The sequence below is a fragment of the Vanellus vanellus genome, assembly GCF_965231255.1.
Source record: "Vanellus vanellus genome assembly, chromosome: 22".
NCBI lineage: Eukaryota > Metazoa > Chordata > Aves > Charadriiformes > Charadriidae > Vanellus > Vanellus vanellus.
The window spans coordinates 559626-582612 of NC_138927.1; the positions used below are offsets into that span (position 1 = coordinate 559626).

Below are 22987 nucleotides of genomic sequence, written 5' to 3' on the forward strand. Positions count from 1 at the left end.
TGTATGGCCTTACCAGAGATGGTCCCTCAGTGGGTGCGAGACATGGACTTAGACATGGACATGTATTGAAGGCTGTGTTGTGACAATTACCACTTTGCATACATGGATGAGGGTGTGAAAACAGATCTGTGAGATGATCAGTAGGACTTGCCTTGGGTCCTGCATGAATCAAAGGTAGAACAGGGAACAGAGCGTGGGCCCCTGGCTGCTCTGAGACTTCTCCACAGGGCAGCAGGGATTCACACGTTATTGCTCAGGGATGTGCCAGACCCTCTGTGGCCAGACCTCGAGGTGTCACAGCCCAGAGCATTCTCACCTCCTGGCTACCACCATCTGAATCAGCTCCTACCCTGTAGAGATCAGTGGGTTCTCAGCAGGGTGGCAGACATCGAGGTGAAAGAGGACAGGTTACACGTGTCACCTGGCCAACTACTAGCACTGCCACAGCTACTTGTTAATTCACCTGGAACATGGCTGAAAGATTGAGTTTAATGACAGTCAAACCCCAGCGCTGCCCAGCACGCAGCAGCCTGTCAAGGTCCAAGGACAAGTTGTGGATATCTGTAGTCATCATGCCCTTAGGGGTCCTGTGAGGGGTGAGGAGGGACAGGCTCGGGGAGATGACTATTGCCTTCCTCTCCTACTAACTAGAAAGAAGTACCGAGGGGTTTGCAGAGTCTTCTGAAGACTGGGAGAGATTTCTTAAGCTAGAAGTGACTTCCTCATTTGCAGAGGAAAATTGCAAATGTGTAAATGAGGAACCACCAGCACATGGGCACAAACAGAGGCTCAACCCAGAGAGGGTGAGATGGGGGTTCATGCCACCACCCGCTGCTGGGGAAGATCCGGAAAGTATGGAGGCAGGAGGGTGCCTTTTCAGGAGGCAGCAGTCTTTGGGGTAAAATGCTCGTTGCCTATGGGGCTGGCAGAGCTGAGGCAAGCACATTACAATGTGCAGCACCTGGCACTCCCATCATAACTTGCAGAAGAAGTTTAGGCTTCGTGACTGGTGGTACAGTTTACCCACTCTCGAGGGAAACCACCATGTTCTGCAAATTAGGCTAAAAACCCAGCAAGTTTACCATCAGTGAGCAACCTAGTGTCCTTGCCGGTGGCTCTCAAACTGCTTTGCCTGCATTAGTCAGTTATGTTCCCATGAAGGAAAAGGGAGAGAAAACCAAGCAGATCTGCAGGACTGTCACAGAGAGGTGAGTGCCTGCCCAGCGCCAGACAGGGAGTTCTCGCTAAAGTGAAGAACAGGTGTCTACATCCTCTGGATGGTAAAAGCAGCAGGTTAAGGTATACAAGGGATTAGACCGTATCCATGTAAATCTGACACAAGAACATGTACAGCATTGATGGTGCAGGAATTTGATATGTCCAAACTGTAGGCAAGATTTGAGGAAATACTAACTGAGGTGGGGACTGGTAATATTAAAAACTTGAAGGCGTCTCTTTAGGAACAGTGTATGTCAGCAGCCTCACCAACGACACAGGAAAGTACAGAATTGCTGCTGCTGACACGTGTATTTGATGTAGAAATGGGGGTGGGGGAGGTGGGGGGTGGGAAGGGGGCCAGATTGGTTTGGTGATAACCTGAATTCAAAATGATGGCACAACAGACAACAGCCAGGATTTTAACAGAAATAAACTGTAGTTAAAATCAACAACGTACCACAAAACATCACCGTTTAGGATTAGTGACTCATCTTTTACATCATGCACTGAGTAAAAAAATTGAGAGCTCTGGTAGCCTGTGAAGTGACTGTGAGATCCTACGGTGCCTGCAACTAAGAAAACAAATGCAATCTTTACAAGTGTAAGAAGGAAAATGTCAGAAAACAACTAGAGGGTGACTCTAGAAATGGCACGTGAGACAGTTTTCCCAGATATTGTTTCACTTTTGGAATTTCTAGGTAAAAATAAATGCAGGCAAGTTAGAAAGCATTAGGAACCACGGGGGGGGGGGGGTGGGTGGAAGAGACCCAGAAAACCTGTTTGCTTATAGAATCATAGAATTGTCTAGGTCGGAAGGGACCTTTAAGATCATCGAGTCCAACCATCAACCTAACACTGCCAAAACCAGTACTAAACCATGTCCCTAAGTAAAAGATTAAGAAGCTTGAGATGGTGTGGAGTAACAGATGATTTTATCCAAGAACCCTCATGGAGAAAAGTCATTTGAGATTAGAGATTAGTGATCTCAGATCCGCACTGCAGCAAACAATGCTGGATGAAGGCACAAAAGCTAGTGTGGTGCGGAAATGGTAACAAAGAGAGGACCAAGGGGACAGGGCAGGTGTCTGTGGCTGGAGTGAAGGCATGGAGCAGAACTCCTGTGGTCACAGAAAGCTGAAAATGAAAGGTGGGTTTTGGCTTAGCAATGCCACCGTACCAATCAGTTCATTTTATGTTTTATATTTTTAGGTAAGAAGAAAAGCTACAGCAGGAAATTCTGCTTCAGACGTGCTTACTCAGCACCACAATGTCTGGAACGGATAAAGGTGGTGCTGAAGGCAGTGCTGATTTATGCCGCATAGACTCTGACTTTCGTTACAACCTCTTCACTGTTTTCTACAGCATCATTTTCATCCTGGGCTTTGTTGCCAACTGCTATGTGCTCTGGATTTTCAGCCGTATTTACCCCACCAAGAAACTCAATGAAATCAAGATATTCATGGTGAACCTGACAGTAGCTGACCTGCTCTTCTTGGTTACGATGCCAATGTGGATTATTTACTATCACCACCAGGGCGACTGGATCATGCCTGAGTTCCTCTGTAATGTGGCTGGCTGTTTATTTTTCGTTAACACCTACTCTTCTGTTGCATTTCTGATGGTTATCACATACAACCGTTACCAAGCTGTGACTAATCCCATTAAAGCTGCTCAGTTTACCACCCAGAGAAGGGGTATCTACTTATCAGCAGCTATCTGGATCATAATAGTGGGCAGCTCTTTGTATTACCTTTTTGACAATAATACTAATCAGGAGAAAATCAATTCAAAGAATTTCACGCGGTGCTTTGAGTACTATGACACTTCTGGCAGCGTTTCAGCTGTTCTCGCCATTCATGTCATCATCTGCATCCTCTTCTATATAATTTTCCTTTTTATACTAGGCTGGAACATCATCATTATCAGGACCCTGTTCTCCAAATCAGTGCAGCCACGGAAGAGTGCTCATGTCAAGCAAAGGGCGCTCTGGATGGTTTGCACAGTGCTGGCTGTGTTCATCTTAAGCTTTGTACCGCATCACATAGTGCACTTGCCCTGGACCCTGACTGTTCTGAAGTTCTGGATGAAGGAAAACTGTCAGTTGCGCCAACAACTCAATGATGCTCACCAGGTGACTTTGTGCCTCTTGAGTATGAACTGTGTGTTGGACCCAATCATCTACTGCTTCCTCACCAAGAAGTTCCAGAAGCATCTTTCTGAAAACCTGAAAAGCATGAAAGGGAGTCGCAAGTGCTCCAGGCAAACCACAGACACAGTGATTGAGGGCACCATTCACCAAGAGGATGCCATCAGGATCTAGGTCAGCCCTGTTCTGATTGCAGACCAAGATACATGAGAATTAGTCACCCATCTTTTCTCAAGAAGAGGCACTGAGGGACACAACAGAGGACCAGGATATTACATTTCCTTTTTCCCATTGGGCAGAAGAATGAATACTCATTTCTTCTATCACATGCAACTGGCAAAATGGGAACCTGTAATAATCTGGCAGAAAAGCACCTTCTGTCTGGGCTGATGGGCACTGAGAACAGTTCAGATGGTCTGCTTTTACATGAAAGGTGTCACTGAGTCTCTGCAGTGAGCAGCTAGAAGCTAAGGGCACTGAAGTTACACATTGTGTCAGCCCAGACAGCACCATCCCTGGTCCCTTGCCTGCCCAGGTCCCATGAAGAATCCAGTATCAGAGCTATAACAGACTTCTAAAAAACCTGAAAGAACAGACTGGGTTGCTAGCATCATCAAGTGACTATTCTAAGAAGCTTTCATGGTTCTGTGAAGACAGTCTGAGCTGAAGAAGCTCTTCAGCAGCTAGAAGGGACATAGTCCAAGGACTTCCTCAAATGCCATCAAAGAAGAGATCTGCACCTCTGATCCCGTCTTACCTACTTGCATGGTCTGCTGGGGTCTATACTTGACAGATGTCTGGGAGTAGCTATTACAACCTTTTGCCTTTGCTCCCAGCTCTTGAATCAGTCAAGTAACTGGACTAGTAGGCAAGAAAAGGAACAGAAATTTGCAGTGCCTCAGCCCCAGGTCAGCACTGTGTCAAAAGGGGACTATTGTCTCACCTGGCTTCTCGTATGATAGCAGAACTGGCAAATCTTTGCACTCAATTTAGTAATTTTTGGCTGACTGCATGTGTCTGTGGAAATCCAATCTCACTTTGGAGGCTCCAGATAACAGAAGATTATTGTCAGCATGGGCATTACGATAAGAAGAAAAAAAGCTTTAAATGCTTCAGTATTTTTGTTCTTATTTATTTAAATTAGGCTTGTAGCAAGCAACTGTATATTATTCCTTCCCCCACCTTTTCTATTTCTGTTATGAAGAAATGAAGCTGACTAGTTCTTGATATCCTACCACAAGTGAAGTATTAGGTCAGGTCACGGCCTCTTTCTGAGTAAATAAGTGCTGCAGTACACTTGACAGATATCTAATTCACACACTCCAACAAGACTGGAGACTCCTCACTCAGGGCTGGCTGCTTCAGTTGGGGCCCGGGGCAAAGTGTTTTTCCAAGGTGCTGAGATCTGTTATGGATCATGAGACACTTGAGGTTCCTTTTCTGACCCAAATTGCTCAACCATCACAGGAAGTTGGGCAGGGAAAGGAAGGGTTTTCACAACAGTTTTTGGTTCCCTAAACTACACAGAAGAGTCTGATGACAAGAAAAGTGTATCATCTGACCTGTGACACTGATTATTCATACGCATGGACAGCAGCCTTCCTACACCCACCAGAGAACATGAAAGATAATCTCAAATCTTTCCAAAGATAGGACCAATGTTTGCATCAGACTTTGCCTATATTCAGTGGAGATACGGGTCCTTCAGATATATCTCCTGAAGATCCTCAGGCAGCTTTTATGCTTACTTGTGAGAATAAGCAACAGAACTAAGATGTTTCTTTTTGTAATGCCACCTGCCATGGCCAGCCATGCACGGCAGGCCCAGCGCCAGGCAAAGAGTCTGATCACAACATGAATGCTTTTCCCTCCTGGTCCTGGACTCTGCTCCAGGGCCACCCATAAAGAACACCTGCTGGCACCTCTTAGCAGAGGGATAATTCCCTGACTATGTCCCTCTGCCTCAGTCAAAGCTTTGCCGTGAATCTGCAGTCATCCGAGCCCAGCACAGCGCAAGGGGGGAAATTTCTGTAATTTAAAAGCTTAAATCCCACTTGCTGGAGGAATCTGCCTCTGTGTTTCTGCCCTCCTCGGATGGCGCGTTCTGGCTGAGGAGCTCACCTAGCTGCCAGCTGGGGTGGAGCTTTCCTCTTTTCCCTTTGCCACCCTCTCTTTCTTTACAGCCCCTAAAGCTCTGAACAGATGGAGTTTGGCAACTCTTAGAGGAAGCGGGAAGGGATTTTACGTGCAGATCTGGTAAATGTGTGATCTTCTATTGATTTGAGTTTACAGTTTAAACTACTTACTGTGGGTAAATAATATGCTTTACTCCACAGAAAACAGCTGTAAGGCCAGTGTGGGCTAGAGAAGTGATGTAAACTTGCATTTAAGGAAAAGGCTAAGTGGAGGAAAAAGCCCTAAGGACACTTCAGGAGGATAAGCTGCAGTAATTGTCAGCAACAATGTGTTTCCAAAAACTAGTCTGAGCTTCTACTTCTGTTCCTGGAATTACTGTCTCGGTTTTACCGCAATATTGCATTACTCTGCTTTAGTTTGCAATACAATGGATCCTCAAAAGTTCTTTAAATAAAACGCGTTCCTCATGTGTTTTGCCCCTTAACTTCTGCCTCCTCATTCTTCTGTATTTATACTCAAGGGAAAAGCCTCGGTACCACACCGACACAGCTTGATTTTGGTGTTATTTTTTTATTAAATCACCATGTGAACTCCTAGGAGAGATGAAATCAAAGGCTCAGCAAGTTTTGACCTGCTAAAAGGGAAGGGGAAACAACTAAATTCAAAGAAGAAACAACTTCTGAAAAAACTGCTCGAGCTCTGCCAAACCCCACCAGCCAAACCCCGACCTCTCCGACCTGCGCACACGGGGAATTTTCGATAGAGGCGGCCTCGACGCTCTGGCTGAGAAGCGACGAACTATTTTACATACCCAGCGCTGCAACGCCTACAGCAGGCAGACAGCGAACCAGGGAGACGACAAGCCCGAGCCCGAACGCACGGCACCGGCGGTGATTCCGGGCCGAGCCGCGGCTGCCGCAGCCCCGTTCACCCGCTCTCGCACGGCGGGACCGGTTACCCGTCCCCGTGCGGCCGCAGGCCCGGTTCCGCTACCGCCATCCCGCCCCGGGATGGGCCGCCGCCGCCACCGCCTTCGGGCCGGCGACGTCACTTCCGCCACCGAGCGCGCTGCTTCCGGGCGGCGCTGCGGCGGGCGGGGGCCAGGAGGCGCGGGGCCGCCGCTGCCATGTCCGCCGCGGGACGCGCTCCCGGGCCCGGCTCCGGAGGTGCCTCTCGGTAAGAGCCCGCTGAGGGAGGCCCGGCCGCGCTGCGCGGCTTCCCCCGCCCTGAGCGCGCTTCTTCCCCCCCCCGCAGAGCCGCCGGCGCCGCTCACCCGCCTCAGGCCGGGCCGGGGCCCAGCGGGCCCGTCGGCCGCGGGGGCGCAGGCGGAGGCGGCGGCGGGGACGACGCGTGTGTCAGGAGTGTGTTCCCGCCCCGTCCCTGAAGATAGGCCCGAGGAGGGGCTGTCGGCGGCGGCCGGGGCAGGACTGGTGGGGCTGGGCTAGACCCCCGGACCGCTGCCCCCGGAGCGCGGCGGGGCCCGGCCCGGCCCGGCCTGGCCTGGCGGGGTGTTCCCAGCAGTCCTGTGGCCTCAGCCGCTACTGGCGGTGCTTGGAAGAGCTGGGAAACAGCCAAAAGGTGCAGAAAGACACTAACTGATTCCCTTAGCTTAGCTGAGGTAATGAGCAGTGGCTTGGGGGGGCGCGGTAACTGGGAAAAAGAACGCTCTGGGTAGCTGGGGCTGCACCCAGGTCTTGGTGGGCTGTTCACAGCCTGCAGCACTAGGTAGCCTTCACTCGGGGCAGCCCCGCTCAAGCTGCGTTGTCTTTGTGAGGAGACAGTTAAACACACCTGTACTTCTTCGTGGTTGGATGGGTTTAGTCGCTCGTGCTGGAGCTTTTGTGGACAGGTCCAAGAGGATGTGTTTGGGGCTTGGCGGGGCCACGATCAGTTGGGCTTCAGAAGCTGTGCTGGACCCAAGTTGGCTCTGCTGGACGCTCCTGGTTCTGGGAATGCTGCACAGAGCTTTATGTGGAGCCAGCTCAAGCACAGCATGCCTTATTGGTTTTGGTTTCTGCACTGCATGGTGTGACTAAATTGTTTCCAGATTAGAGCTAGTCCTTGATGCAACATAGTTGTAGTAATTCAGATGGAGCACCATACGAAAAAAAAGGCTTGGTGGATGTTACTTTCAGCACAGAGGTAGCTCTACTTCTGTGATGCACTTAAACTGTAGGATAGTAACTTCCAGCTGGTAATTAAAAGTCAGCCGTACTGATTAAGATAAGATTTTTGTGATTGTCATGATCTGCTTCGGTTGTTTGGTTTCCTTCAGTTTTGTCTGTTGCAGATTATCTTAACTTCACAATACTGAATAAGAAAGGTCTTGTTGAGAATCACAGTAATTTACGTGCCTCAAGTCACTGTTTTCATAATAGGTTACTTTTAAAAATGCATGAAGATAGTGGCTTTCTCAGCCTGCAAAACCACTGATTTATCAAACTGTACCTATCATGTTTTGGGTTTTTTCTTGTTGCCTCATGGTGTGATACTTCTTACTTGTGCAGTTCTGCAGTCCAGTTTTCGCCACGCAAACAGTGACATGCAGGTACATTCTCGCTGCTCTGTGTCTAAAGGGTAGCTGAGGTTAAGTTCTTGCCGTTTACAAGCCATTAGATTACTACACAGTGTCTTCCTGCAGCTTTCACCTCCCTCTCAGCTCTTCACGCAACCTGAGCAGCAGTTATGGCACCTTGGGAACTGTGGATTGTTGGGTTGTGTGACAGATTGGGTTGAAAAACTGTCACTTCCTTGTCACAGCTGTATGCCATAGCTGTAATAATTCTTGAGTAATCGGTGACTTTGGGAGGATTTATAGCTTCTCACAGCTTTGCCTTGTAAATATCAAGATGTCGAATGAGTTTTGAATTGAGTACGTCAGAGTACACTTTCTTACTGTGTTCATGGGTTGGATCTCTACAGCAGATTAATGTACAATTTTCTAGCTTTTGTGTACCAAAGGGTGCTTATATGTCATTAGACATAAAACTGGATAAAATATACTGAAATATTTTAATTGAATGAAAAGCCTAGCAAGTCATGTGTTCTTTTGTGCAAGTCATGTTTTCTGTAAAGATTCAAGGCCTAAAGCAGATAGGGTCATTGTGGACATGAGTAACTCAGTGCCTGTATTCTTAATTATCAGAAGTAGGGTTTTATTTTTCTCCTTCCTGCTAGTAAGTGCTCTTTTTGTTTTTGCTTAAAGGTGCTCCTAGAAAATGGGTGTTTGTTAAAAATTGTACTGGGTCTGCAAAACCCTGTGATCGAAAAAGGAGCTGTCAGGATGGAAATGTACATGAAACCTTTGAGGCCTTAAATGGAATCATGTCAGGATTTAACAACTGGTATTTTCTGTATGATCTCACACCCAGCAGTGTCTAGAGACAACCCACCTACAGACAACATTGTCTCTTGCAGCAGCCCCTGAGTGTTTTTGTCTCCTAAACCATGACCAGTGGCACACACTTGTTAGTTGTAAGTTGAGGAAGGTATTTTTCAGCTTTTTGTTGCTTTGTCTTATCCTTAATTTATTCTCTATCTTTCATCCTAATTTGTCTGGAAGTTTTTCCTTTGATTGGTTAAAGGGCAGCGAAACAAGCATCTCTTCAGCAGTGGTCCCTCTCTGGTAGTGATTCAAGGATAGTTCATGCGGATGCTATGACTGGAGGCGCTCCAGTACCTGAAGGTATAACTTCAAATCCTTTCTTCCTTCTTGCAGCCACCTCTAGAGCTTCAGTGAAGGTGATGCTGCAAGGGGTCAGATCTCCTCCTGATGTGTTACCCAAATCTGATGTCTAGGAGAGTGCTGTGGACAGAAGACACGGCATGTCATGGCAGGCTCTTCAGTGTATGGTGTCATTTTGATCCATACCACACTAGTCACTGCTGTCTTGTCTTTTCCAGGTTGTCACCGATCCGTGCCTTAACTGGGCAATATAACTAGAAAATAAGCTCTGTCTTTAGAAAAATAATTTAGTATCGTGGTGAGGCTGATTGGGAACTTCTTCCATTTCTTAGATAAACTCTTGGGGTTAAAGGTACGACTAGTCTAATTTCAGAGGTGATTGAACAGTTTTTCAGTTCTGCAGAAGATAAGTGTCCTGAGTTGAGACCCATCTGCAAAGCTGTTCTCACATGCCAAGAGCTTCCTTCTCAGCCTTGAAGGTTGTGTTGTGTTTGAATAATGACAATCCTGTTTCTCTGAGAGTCACCAGCTGGAACATAACATAAAGTGTATGGCAGCTTTAAACCTTGGGTGATGGTTCATATTTCTATAAATACCACACTATCATCTATAATTCCATTTTGAAGATTTTACAAATCAGTTTCGTACTAATGTCTTTTCTGTGACAATTTTTTTGCCCTATTCTATTTGAGAGACCTTAAGAAATTCTTCCTTAAATATGATTGATTTAAGATGATCAGGTTAGAAAAATGCATATTCAAGACCAGGATTGTTTGAAAAAGTAGGTTATTAATTATTCTTCAGAGCAGAAAAGAAAGTGGCAGCTATTTTTAAAACCACATAGAAGTATTCTGAAGTAGGCTCGATCACTGGTTTCCTATCAAAATTTCCCCATGCTGCTTTTTTGGTAAAGGCATCATTACATGGTTAAATATAGTTAAATACTGCCACAGAAAACAACCCCATTGGTTCAAGGCTTTGAAGTGTAACATAGAAGTCTGATCCCATTTGCAGTAAGTCTGATGTTTTGTTCAATACCTTTATAAGAGCTTTTGAAACTTCAGAAGCCATTGTCTTGAGTATTCTGTGTACTTTAAATCCCCATTTCCTCTCCATCCAGAGCTTTTGGGGTATAGGAGGGGAGCTGGCCTTTCTAGAAGATAAAGGGACTCAAAGATAACAGGGACTATTTTTTTTTTTTTTCATTAGCTTGGCTGGTATTCTGGAGAACTATGAAGTCTTACAAAGTTTAACTCTTTTTCTACTGTAACATTTTTTTTTTTCTATCCAGTAGTTAGCTCTCATGCCAAGCCTGCTGCTACGTTGACCTTTCTGGATATAAGGAAAAATTAATTCTTCTGGCTTAAAAAAAAAAAAAGTTACAAAATTCTTACTTTTGCCTGACATGAAGAAAGCCAAATAGTCCCCATGAGTCAATGACACCACTGCTGTCAGCGTTTTAAAATAGGATTGCAAAAATAGTTTGACAATTCTCTGAATTATTAATCTGTGTAGTAACCTTCCAGGACCTAAAGAATTTATGCTGAAGAAAAAACAGCACCAAGTTCTTGAATAAGCTGCTTTAATCTCTGAAAAGACCATTTTTGTGGATGCTGTTACAATAAACATATGTAATTGGCCTATAAAGGAGGTGTTAGTTCTCACTGAACTACTACCAGAATCCAGTGTAAGTCGTGCAGCTTCATTTTCCAATGAGGGAAGTAAAAAGTGGGTTAGTTCAAGAGAGTTTTTGGCAGATTCCATTGGCTGGAATAGGCCTATGCCAAAGAAGACAGCCCTTTGGGGAATTTCTTGATGTTGACGGATTTTTTGGAGCAGCAGAATACACTGTGGACTGACCTTTCTCAAAGGTTACCTGTTACGTATGGTAAGCAAGAAGATACTATTTCCTTGGGCTCTCCTTTAGCCTGAAGGCGTGTGTCATCCTGCTGGTTCTGCAGTCGTAACTTCAGTGGTGTTAGTCACAGCCAGGGCCCCTGGCTGCCCTGGGGATGGGCACGTGGTTGGCGGGACGGAGCTACCAGGGCTCCGAGAGCAAAAATTTGTGCCTGTGTTTCTTGCCTGTCCCAGTTGTCAAATAAAACCGATTGTAACTTATCAGAGTGTAGGGCTAAACAGCCTTTGATTACAACTGCAGGAGTTTGCATAATGTGATTCACTTTGCAACTGGTGTCAGCTAAAACTGAAACGCACAATATTATCGCTTGCCACAACTCAACCAATTACAAATATCTTGGTAAAACAACAACCCGCTCACTCATGTGTCCGCATTCACTTTGTGTTCTAGATTTTCTGCAAACATCAAAAACTTCAGAACACACAGCCCTATTTTTGCTAGGATTTATTTGTTGTCTGCTTAGGGATTGATTCTCAATGACAAGAATGAAGAAAATGCATTTATAGCAATGCAGATGTCTTCATGATCTTGTTTCATCCTGGAAACAAGCCACACTCGCACGTACCAGAAGGTTAGAGGACCTGGTTTACATGATGCCTGAAGCAGTGTAATTCATTCTCTTTTATTTTTGTTTGTTTGGTTGGTTTTTTTAAGTATTGAGCAGAGAAAAACACACACAGCATAGAAGGGTGCAGACACAAAGTTTGAGCCTCTTCTTGTGACCACAGTTGTGTGAACCAAGTCTCATGCTTTTCTTTATCTCACCTCCTCTTTTTTTTTTTTTTTTTTTATTTAAAAGCTGTAACTCAGGAAATGCCGTAAGTTTAAAAAACAAAACAAAACAAAACGTACCCCCCCCAAAAAACCCCCCCACCCTTGATGGCCTCGATTGCTCTCCATCAACTCCTGTTGATTGTTTTGTTGCTCTTTGTAGTATGTGTAGCTGCCATTTGGCTGAATCTGGTAAAATAGCCTGAGACCCCTGTGGATGGAGAACAATCTCAGACAAGGCTGCTTATGTTATTAAAAGGTCAGACCTTTCCTGCTGGGTTTCCTTTGTCCATATCTTTGGTATGTGTTGTCCTACTGCTTCAGGGCCTTCAAATGATTTTTCTGTGTACGTAGCAGAAGTTGAACGTTCATTTGGTGACCTTCTGGTGTTGCGGCTTGTGAATGAAGCCAGAGGCTCCGTAATTGAAATAGTGAGTAGTAATCCACATTGGGTTACTGAATGCACTGCTTTTCCACGTTTAGAAGAAGACTTGGAAGAATGCAGGGAGCAAAAACTGTCTTTCTGTATAGTAAAGAAAAAGTTTCAAGTAGGACAGGTCCAAAGACTGAAAGCTTATGTCACCACAGTTTTGTTTTTTAGAAGTATATTTTTGTTTTCTGGAGAAGAGAGTTGATTGGAATGAGTAACTGTTTTCAGAAGTATATTTGAGTACTCTTGAACTGAAAATATTTTGCATGGGCTAAATATAAAGTTATGTAATGACTAGACTGGCAGTTAGATAATGCAAATAAATAATGGCATGAAAGAGAGAAAAGAAAATGGGAACAGATGGAAGGACAACAGGGAAGAGAAAGGAAATATGAATCTGGTTTTTACTGTGGAAGTTTTGTTGTCGTGGCTGCAATATCTTTTGAGGATTGTGTAGAAACTTTGTACTATTTTTGTGCATTTGAATAGGTTTTTTTACTGATTGTCGTAGTCTGGAGCATAGGTAAGCTGGAAGCACTCACAGTAAATAAAATAACAGCCCCTTATATTTTTAAAAAATAATGCGTGACATACTCGGCATCAGCTCAGAGGATTCTTATGTTGCATGTGAGTTGGCCACTGGTAGCACATGTTAATTCTGATTCATACTGAAGAGGACCTGAACTAACGTGAAAGGAAAAGAGAATTGGGAGAAATAGGACTTCTAGAGTAGATTTGGAAGAAAAAGTCGTCAGGCATTTTTTTGTGAAAATTGTACCTAGCAGAGGAGATGATGCTTCCATTTGTGAGATGTTGATTCTTATTTGAAACTTGACTGACCTGCCAAGAGTAGAGAGGGAAAAGGATTTTGCCAGTGTCCTGTAGCAAGAATTGAATCTTTTACCATCTAAGTCTGCATTTGTTTGATACGTGTTGATAGCACTGTAATGCCAATTGTAAGCTTTGGGGTTGTTGAATTCCAAATGAAAAGTTCTTGTTTTGGGTGATTTGTGACACAATGGTATTAACTAGTTGTAGATACTGTAATCATATCAATTATTTTAAATGTGATTAGAGATGTTCTTTTGATGGTGATTATGGGAGACTAACCCCACAGTTATCTGCTATCTGTGCTGTAACAAGTGCACCTGAGGTACGGTGGAAGGAGACTTTCCCTGGGATGTGGTACAGAAATGGTGGGGTAGGGTATGCAGTGAGGGATGGGCACTGTGCATGAAGGATTTTTATAAAGGGTAACAGCACTACAAATACAGGAAAAGAGAAGCACTGTTGGGTCTGTATGGGTGGAAATCCTAGACCTTAAATATAGTACTAGGATTATACTGGCAACCCTTGGTTCGGGGCAGTGATAGTGGTCAGGAGCTAGTCGAAGATCAGAGAAGATGCAAGTTTGGGAGAGTTATAGTGGGAGATTTCAACTACTGGACAGAGACCAGTTTTGTGCCTCAGGAGGCAAGGTAGAGAGAACACTCTTGTAACGCAAGAAATGATTGCTTCTTACAAAACCCAAGTTTAAACTGGCAAGAGAAGCTGCTTTTTGGAGTGTTGTGGTGCATAGGACCTACTTTAAGCTAGTAGTGGGATGGCTTATAGCAACCATGGTACAATTAAATATAACTGAGTAGAAGGGGACAGCAGACAAAATAAATCCAGCACATGGATATTCAATTTCAAGAAATTTCAAGAAATTAAAATACATAAAAATTAATCAAGTGGTTTAAAAGTCCCCCACCATAAAATGATCTGCTCAAAAAGTAAGCAGCCTACAGGGAGCTTGGAGGCTGTTTAAATAATACTGTGTCAGAAGCCAAGATACACTATTTGAAAGCAAACAGAATGGTCCCCCCAAAAAAAATCCCTGCATGGCTCAATGGGAAAGCTAAAAAGCTGTCATGGGGAAAAGATGAGCATTTAATGGAAAGCATGCAGAGTGAGAAGAAGAAAATCTGTAGCATGGCAGGTGAAATGTAAAGGGAGAATTTAAAAGGGTGAAAAGGAAGTTGAAGAGCACCTTGCACGGGAGGCTCAAACCAGGAGTAATACATTCTCCAAATCCATCAAGAACAGGAATCCAGGTAGTGATTTGTGGGACTGCTTAGTGACCAAGGGTGGTGGAATGGGCACCTGGGGATGGTAAGCGATGAGCAAAGCTCAGTGAATTCCTTGTTGTCACTGTTACTGCTAAAGATGGGCTCTAGAGGACATCCTGGGAACACCATACAGGTGACTGACTTCCAGCACCAACGATAGTTGTAAAGAACAAAATCGCTACTTACTGGAAAGTACAGTCCATTGGAAAAGAGTCAGCACAGCTTCTGTAAAGGGAAATTCCACCTTGTTAATGTACTAGAGTTCTGCAAGTGCATGGATAGATGAAGCAATGGGTATCATCAGCTTTTCAGAGAACATTTGACAAAGATGTATTAAAGAAGCAAAATTCCCCCAGGCTTAGAGGAAAGGTTCTCTATCAATGGAAAGCTTTTGAAAGCATAGATTTCAGCTGCAGGGGACCTCATAAGGTGGCCTCCTTCAGTCTCCTGCTTACAGGAGGTAGGTTGTTCAGGGTCTTGTCCATGGGGGTTTTGAAAATCATAGAATTGTCTAGGTTGGAAGGGACTTTGAAGATCATCAAGTCCAACCATCAACCTGACACTGCCAAATACATCAATAAACCATGTCTGCCCGTCTCTTAAATACCTCCAGGGATGGTGGCTCTACCACTTCTCTAGGCAGCCTGTTTCAATGCTTAACAACCCTATCTGTGAAGAACTTTTTCCTAATATCCATCCTAAACCTCCCCTCGCACAACTTGAGGCTGTTTCCTCTTGTCCTGTCACCCATTACTTGGGAGAAGAGACTGACCCCCACTTGCTACACCCTCCTTTCAGGTAGTTGTAGAGAGCAATCGGGTCTCCCCTCAGCCTCCTTTTCTCCAGGCTGAACAACCCCAGGTCCCTCAGCTGTTCCTCATAAGACTTGTCCTCCAGACCCCTCACCAGCTCCGCTGCCCTTCTCTGGACACACTCCAGCACCTCAATGTCTGTCTTGTCGTGAGGGGCCCAAAACTGAACACAGTACTCAAGGTGGGGTCTTACCAGTGCCGAGTACAGTGGAACGATCACTGCCCCAGTCCTACTATTCCTGATACAGGCCAGGATGCCATTGGTCTTCTTGGCCATTTAGACGTGCTGCTGGTTCATACTCAGCCGTCTGTCAACCTACCCCTGTGGGTCACTCTTCCATGGCAGACCACTCACAAGGTGAAGAAATTTTTCCTTACGTCAGACTGGAATTTTTCTTGTTGCAATTTGTGACCGTTACCTCTTTAGGCACTTGAGATGAGTCTGTCTGTGTCTTTTCCATGATATCTTTTTAGTCTAGCTTGAGACAAACCTTCATTGCTGCCAGGACTCACGGCTGACTCTTCTTGTCCACCAGGATCTCCAGTTTTTTTCCTGCAGAACTGTGACCTCACAGTTTGTTCCCAGCCTGTCCTGTTGCATGGGGTTGCTCCATCCCTAGGGCAGCACGTAGCTCTTGCCCTTCTTGAACTTCATGAGGTTCCTGCCAGCCCAGTCTTCCAGCAGATGGACTGACTTCCAGTCAGTCCATCTGAATCACAGTTCAGGCTTTTGGACTTATCCACAGATTTGTTTTGAAGGTGTGTTCTGTACTGTTGCACTGGTCATGATGAAGATGTTAATAGCATCCACTTGTAGGTGGATTTTTTGTTATCTGCCACTAGTTAGATTGTAGACCTGTAATCACAGTCCTTTGAACCTGGCAGTCAGGACAATTTTTCATCTACTGTGTAGTCTGTCCATAGTTTATACCTGCACAGTGTAGCTGCAAGGATGCTGAAGGACTCTGCATTACTAAAATGACATACAAAATAATTACAGCTGTCTTATTCCAAAGAGCAAATAATTCCATCAGAAAGGGCAGTCAGGTTGGCCAGGCACCATTTACCTTTGGTGGTAATGCTTCCACGCTTCTTGTTCCCAATCTCTTTCCTGTCCTTCATCTGTGTGTGAATGGTCTCCTGTGTGGATTTACTCCCCAGTCCCTTGAGACACTGCGGGGAGACAGGCAGGTCTGACTGGCCTGTATCTCCCTTATTGCCTGTCTTGAAGGTGACATTTGCCCTTTTGCAGTCATCAGCCACCTCCCGGATCTATATAACCTTTCCAAAGTGATAGAGAGCAGCTCCTTCTCCATCCTATTTGGTCTTATGGAGTTGTGTATGTCCAGTTTCCTTAAGGCAGTCTCTAACTTTATCTTTCTGTACCATTGCTGGTGTCTGGGAGCAGCTGAGACACGCGAGTCCCTAAGGGAATGGACACCAAGGGTGGTACGAGGCAGGCAGCAGCACCGGCCTCACCAGCAAGGGTACAGTCCCTTAGGACCCACCGGGTGAGCAGGGCAAGCCGGGTGATGGCAGGTAGCTGGGTTAAGGCAAGAGCCTGGGTTGGCAGACGGATCCATGGTGAGGTCAAGCTGGGAAACAAAGTCTGTAGCTCAGGTGGGTGCCAAAGGTGAGAGCTGCGGCTTAAAAACAGCTCCCGAGGGAGGGAGTGGTGACCTTTGCAGAAGCCTGCGGTAGAGCTTTCTGGAAAAGCTGTCCCCAAGGTCACCAGCTGTACTGTCTTGGCCCTGAGCCCAGGTAACCAAACCCCCAGGAGGAGGGATATCTGCTGGGGGCCCTGACAGGTGGCACTTTCTTCCTCCAAGCTCTGCCATGAGGCACAAGGACTTGGGAGGCCTGAGAACAGACCTTGACGGTAAAGCCTGAAGCAAGGAAGGCATTGAATACCACAGCCTTTCCCGTGTCCTTCATCAGTTGATTGCCTGCCCTGCTCTGCATCAGACCAACAGTTTTCTTGGTCTTTTGCTGCCAGTGTGCTTACAGGATCCCTAGAAGACCTTCTTGTTGCCCTTTTCATCCCCTGGCAGATTTGAGTCAGCCAAGCTTCTGATCTCTGCACACTTCATCAGTTCTGGTGAATTCCTTGCATGCATCTGGTCTTTGCGTGACCTCCCATAGGCTTCCTTTTTGAGCTTAGTCAGAAGTTCACTGTCCAGCCAAGGTGTCCTCCTTCTGCATCTGCTCATTTTTCTGCACGTTGGGATGGAGTGTTCTTGGGGGGAAGCTGTCCTTGAGGATCAGCCACATCTCCCGGGCTGCATTGCTTCTTCAGGCCCTCCCATAGTACCGTACCTATCGGATCAGTCTCCTGAACAAACTGTAATCTGGCTATTCATTTTGTTACTTGTCATCTTCACTTCTGGATCTTGAACTCTTACCGTGTCACATCATTACATAAAAAAAATTATCTTTGATGCATTGAGAAACCTGACTTTTGTTCACAACACCCCGTTGCTATCACAGCAGATAGTGGGTTGGTTAAACTCCCTCTTGCAAACTGTGGTCTGTGATCACAGGGTTTCTTCAGCTGTTTAAACATGACTTCATCCGCTTCTCGACAGAGGATCTGTAGTGGACATCCACTACAATATTCCACTTTTTTGACTACCCTTTTTCTGACTGTGCAAGAGGTCTGTCCATCATCCCACAGCAGAGCTGGTTTGTCTGAGCATTTTTGTCACCCCGTCTTACGTGTGCTATCCCCTACTTGATCCCTGACAAACCTAGTTGGAAGCCCTCTGACTTGATTAGCAAGCCCAGGAGGCAGAGGACAGGGCTTAGTGGTCACTTCAGAGGCTGGAGAGGAGACAGCAGTGTTAGTGCTCAGGCTGGTTTTGTCCAGCATTTTCGTCTTTGATCCAGAGAAATGAATGACATGGGAAATCTCCAAGTTTACTGATACTGCTGAAATGATGAGTCATAAAGAGCCACACCAAAGGCAGAAGAATATCGCCACACTGAGTGATCAAAAAGGTGGCACAAGAGCTTCAGTGTAGATGAATTTATGACAACTTAAGGTAATTAGCATAAATATGTTTTAGATTGCTTTCCCTAAATTAAGGGTAATTCATCTAGGGAAAAGCAATCTAAACCATATCTGTATACTGCTGAACTCAGAGCAGGCAGTTACGACCCCAGGAGGAGAACCTGGGGACAGTGATGGTTCATTGGAATGATTACTCAGTGTAAATGACAGCCAAACAAAAAGCCAACGATGTTGGCTGTCATTAGGAAGGGTGTTGAAAACAACAGAGACACTGTTTTGCTGCTCTGTAGCAAAGCTGTGGTTGCAGCCACATCTCGTATTCTACGTGCAGTTCTGGTCGCTGCGTCTCAAGAGGAAGCAGAGAGGGGAGCAGTGATCGTAGGGGATGGAGCAGATGCCTTACAAAGAGAACCAGAAGCCTGGGGATTGATTTGGAGAGAGAATGTAATCAAGGTGTACAAAATCCTGAAGGCAGGGGACGTGCTGAACGCAGAGCTGCTCACCCGATCCTGCCGTGCCAGGACTGAAAGCACTCAGAAAGTCATTGCTGTAATATACGGCAGGTGGTGAGCTGCCCCGGCGGCTGTGGGAGCTGCTGACCGCAGCCAGTTCAGAGAGGGACCGGGCAAATTTGTGGGGAGCAGGTCCGTGAGTGGCTGCTGGAGGAGGAGGCAGGGATGTCCCCGCTGCGGTCCCGCACTTGCAGCCGCCAGAGGGGCACGCAGGATGGTGGAGAGGGGCCAGGCTCCTGCAGCCCCGTCTGCTGGTGGTGCTGGTGGAGCTGGTGGAGCTGGTGCGATGGGCTGGGCGAGACGGACCATTTGTCTGACCCAGTGGGGTGTTGTTTCTGTCCTCCCACCTGCCTCTGCCAGCAGGACCGATGCTGTGTGAAGCAAATGGTGTAATAAATATGCTTAATTGAAAGCAGTGGCTCTTACTGAGCAGCTGAGTGTTGACCACCATCATTTAAACTGTTTTTTTCCTCAGTAAAAAATCTCAAATATCCAGTACTTTATTCTTTAATTTTTTTGAGCAGGTTACTCTAGCAACTGTTGTTGCTAAGACACAAATAGCTACAGATGTTCTCAGAACTGATTGCACTGTGATAAAAACCATGGCTGCCTCTAATGCAAAATAACAGAAGAAATAAGTAAATTTACCATAATCACAACGTTTTTAATAAAATCATGGTGAAAGTTGAATACTGAAACAGTTTCCTTCTAATAGAATTATAGATTAATTTCCAGGTAGCCCGTGGTGGTAGCTACATGACTTTTTGATATGTATTAGTGAAATCTTTTATTGAAAACAAAGTTTAGAGCTGCATAACGTAAATAGTTCCTTTTTTGTGGTTAACATGATGCAGATTTACTCTCTGACTGACAGAGGATTAAAAATTGCCGTCTTCTGTTCAGGAAATTTCCTAATCTATTTGACCAGGTCTGAAGTGGCTTCTTGAAATTAAAGGCACTGTGCTCTGCTGTTTGAAAGTTTGTTTTTAAAAGCTTTTAAGACAAACAGCTTTTTTTTTTTCCTTCGGAGCTGCAGCTCTAGAGATTTACCGCCCATTTATCGGTTATCTAAAACACAAAAATCTATGCGAGCCTTAAGATACCGGGTATCTTATCATTTGTGGTCTTCGGGGAGAAATCCGGTAAGTTTCAGTCCTCGTGAACAGAGAAGATAATCGACTTTCCTACTTTTCTTACATTTACTTAAATTACTATGCTTTGTTTTGTAACTAAAAGGTTAATAGCAGTTGTGTGTTCTTGTGCCGTGTGAGCAATGCATGTTAGATCTAGCTAGAAGAAATTGCTGACTTGTTTCTGGGCTCAGTTGGAGTTGTTTTTCTCGAGGATGAAGTTGTTTTTTCCAAATTTTCCTTTTGAGAAAATAGTTCTTTTCCCCATTAAAAATTTCCCTGCTGTGTTTCAAAATAAAATTTAACAGAATTGCATAAGAACTGGGAAATCAAGCTGCGTGTGTCATTGTTCAAGCGAAGTGAACTGCAGACAGCCTTAATGTTGATAACCTTTCAAGGATTTAAAACTAATGTGAAAATGCCTATTAATGAAATAGGCATTGCTTCGGTTAAAACTATATTTGTATTACCACATTTAATTTCAGTAATTTTCTCAATTTATAAATGCTGCACTTTTTTTTTTTTCCATTTTAAGATCATGAAATTTTAATCAAACTGTGTTTTTTCAGTCCTATGGGACTGTGTTTACAGGCTTGTCGTGGCCACTCATACCTTCAAAAATAGGGCATTCAATCTGTCTTCCCCGTAACTTTTACAGTGTTTTATTCTGAGTCTTCCCTGGTTAACAAAGAAGGGAAGAGAGCGCGGCTGAAGAGCGGTAAACAATCCAGTGGATCTCACGGCAAAGGTTTATTCTTTGGTATTCTTCAGTATTTTGCAAATATCCGTGTGGGTGTGTGTGGAGAGTGAGAAAAAGCGAAGAATAGCAGAGTATAAATCTTTGCCCTGAGACCCACTGGATTTGTTAAAGATACAAAATCAGCAGGCTGGTGTGTAGCACACCTTTCATTCATTATTTCTATTCCGTTTTGTTTTGTTTTTGTTTTTGTTTTGTTTTTAAACAGCTGCTCTCTGCTGCTGAAAAAGGAATGTAGTAAAGAACTATACTTACAAAAGGGGGCGATTTAACAAAACAAAGCTTGAGATACGGTGCCTTGAGGATGGATTTTAGAGCATGCGTCTATTTACTCATTTTGTTCACATCACTGTGATGGTGCAGCTTCATGAAGAATTTTCATTATCTCTTTTTGTCTGAAAGAAAGAAAAATGAAGCTTAGTACACAAAAGTGTTCAATTCCTGACAGTTCATTAAGGGGCTGTTTTACTACACAGACCAAACTAGGAACCAGGCTGATGCTGTCATTTCCTGTGATCTTTAATCAAGCTGTAGAAAAACAAAATGTGAGATTCTTCAAAACTTTTGAGAATGCCTGTTTTTGCCAAGTCCTCATGAGAGCTCCTGCAGGAGCAAGCGGCGGATGGGGTTTGCTTGCTCGGTGTTGGCAGAACGCTGGCTTGGCTATGTTGAATACCAAGTTGGAAATATTTCAGCAGCTTGGCTGATGGAATATTATCACAGTTGGATATGGGAATGCTGAGATACGAGGAAGGATAAAATTTTAAAGAAACTTCCCAGTGGAACAAGGAGGTTCCATGGGGAACCAAGTGCACAAGGGTCAGGGCAATCCCAAGCACAAATACAGACTGGGCAGGAATTGGATTGACAGAAGAGGAGAAGGACTCAGGGGTGTTGGGGGGTGAAAAGCTGGCCGTGAGCCGGCAGTGCACACTGGCAGCCCAGAAAGCCACCCCCATCCCAGGCTGCATCCCCAGCAGCGTGGCCAGCGGGGAGAGGGAGGGGATTGTGCCCCTCTGCTGCGCTCTGGGGAGAACCCCCTGCAGTGCTGCCTCGAGCTTGGGGGGTCCCAACATCAGAAGGACATGGAGCTGTTGGAGCAGGGCTGGAGGAGGCCCCGGAGATGCTGGGAGGGCTGGAGCCCCTCTGCTGTGAGGACAGGCTGGGAGAGTTGGGGGCTTCAGCCTGGAGAAGAGAAGGCTCCGGGGAGACCTTATAGTGACCTTCCAGTGGCTAAAGGGGCTCCAGGAGAGCTGGGGAGGGACTCTGGATTGGGGAGGGGAGCCATGGGATGAGGGGGAATGGTTTTAAACTGGAAAGGGCAGATTTAGATGAGAGATTAGGAAGAAATTCTTGGCTGTGCGGGTGGTGAGCCCCTGGTGCAGGGTGCCCCGAGAAGCTGTGGCTGCCCCATCCCTGGAGGTGTTCAAGGCCGGGTTGGACGGGGCTTGGAGCAACCTGGGCTGGGGGGAGGTGTCCCTGCATCTCCACAAATTGAGCAAGCAAAATAAAGCGACATGCAAAACACCTATTCTTTATATTTTACATCGCTGTTGTTCTGCGCAAGTTGGAATTAAACAAGGATGGGTATTCAAAACAATCCAGATTAAATAAAAAATGTTTCATTCAGATACTACAAAATAATTTTCATCAGGTAAATAATGAAAACCACCCCATAACAGGGAAAAAAGGGGTTTTCAGAAGTGTAGCAGTATACTAATTTTTTCTGAATGTATCTTTCATTGTTGCAACTTATTTGGTGGCTTGTTGCACACTCAGATACATTTTGTACTGGTTTTCTCATTCAGAAGCACAGTAGCCCACAGAAATATTCTCACCACCAGAATCTACTATTCAGACCTCACTCTCAAAGAAAAAAAAAATATATATATAGATGGAAAATGTGACCAACCCCAGCTTCCCCCAAAGCTGTTAATCACTGATTTCTCCTCTTCTGGGGTTAGCGAGCGTCAGTGCCCGTTGGGACTCTGTGGCTTTGCGTGGGATGGGGAGCGGGACCCCCAGTGGTTGCGCTGGCAGCCCCTGTCCTGGGTGCAATTGCAGCAATTTGCGCGCTTTATGGAACTGAAGATATCGAAGATCTGCTTTTGATATCTCGTCTTTTGCGGTAACTTACGGTTTTAAAATGTTCCGTAATAGAAACTGTGTGATAAGCTTATCTGAGGCACAGTTGCCTTGAATTTTATATAAGTTAAAAATCTCATTTTGAGATTTGAGATGCCACCCAAAAAAAAAAAAAACCCCAAACAAAATCAGTGTTGTTTATCTTCAGTTTTTTTTAAAATCACCTTTGTTCATGGCAAGCTGCTTGCTAAGTCAGTCAGTACACC

At 45.2% G+C, this 22987-nt stretch overlaps 2 protein-coding genes across 2 annotated transcripts in view; both read left to right on the forward strand.

Moving 5' to 3' along the window:
• Window positions 1-2485: 2485 nt before the first annotated feature.
• Window positions 2486-3656, forward strand: PTAFR (platelet activating factor receptor; the record flags this gene model as incomplete). The annotated part of the gene is made up of 1 exon (XM_082494111.1): window positions 2486-3656. The coding sequence occupies one exon, from the start codon at window positions 2486-2488 to the stop codon at window positions 3536-3538; it is 1053 nt and encodes a 350-aa protein (XP_082350237.1). The 3' UTR covers window positions 3539-3656.
• Window positions 3657-6589: 2933 nt separating this feature from the next.
• The window catches only part of EYA3 (EYA transcriptional coactivator and phosphatase 3), a 55885-nt gene continuing 39487 nt past the window's right edge, over window positions 6590-22987 (forward strand). Inside the window, exon 1 of the mRNA XM_082494351.1 lies at window positions 6590-6676. The gene's annotated coding sequence lies outside the window, so the exon portion shown is untranslated. The remainder of the gene's footprint in view (window positions 6677-22987) is intronic.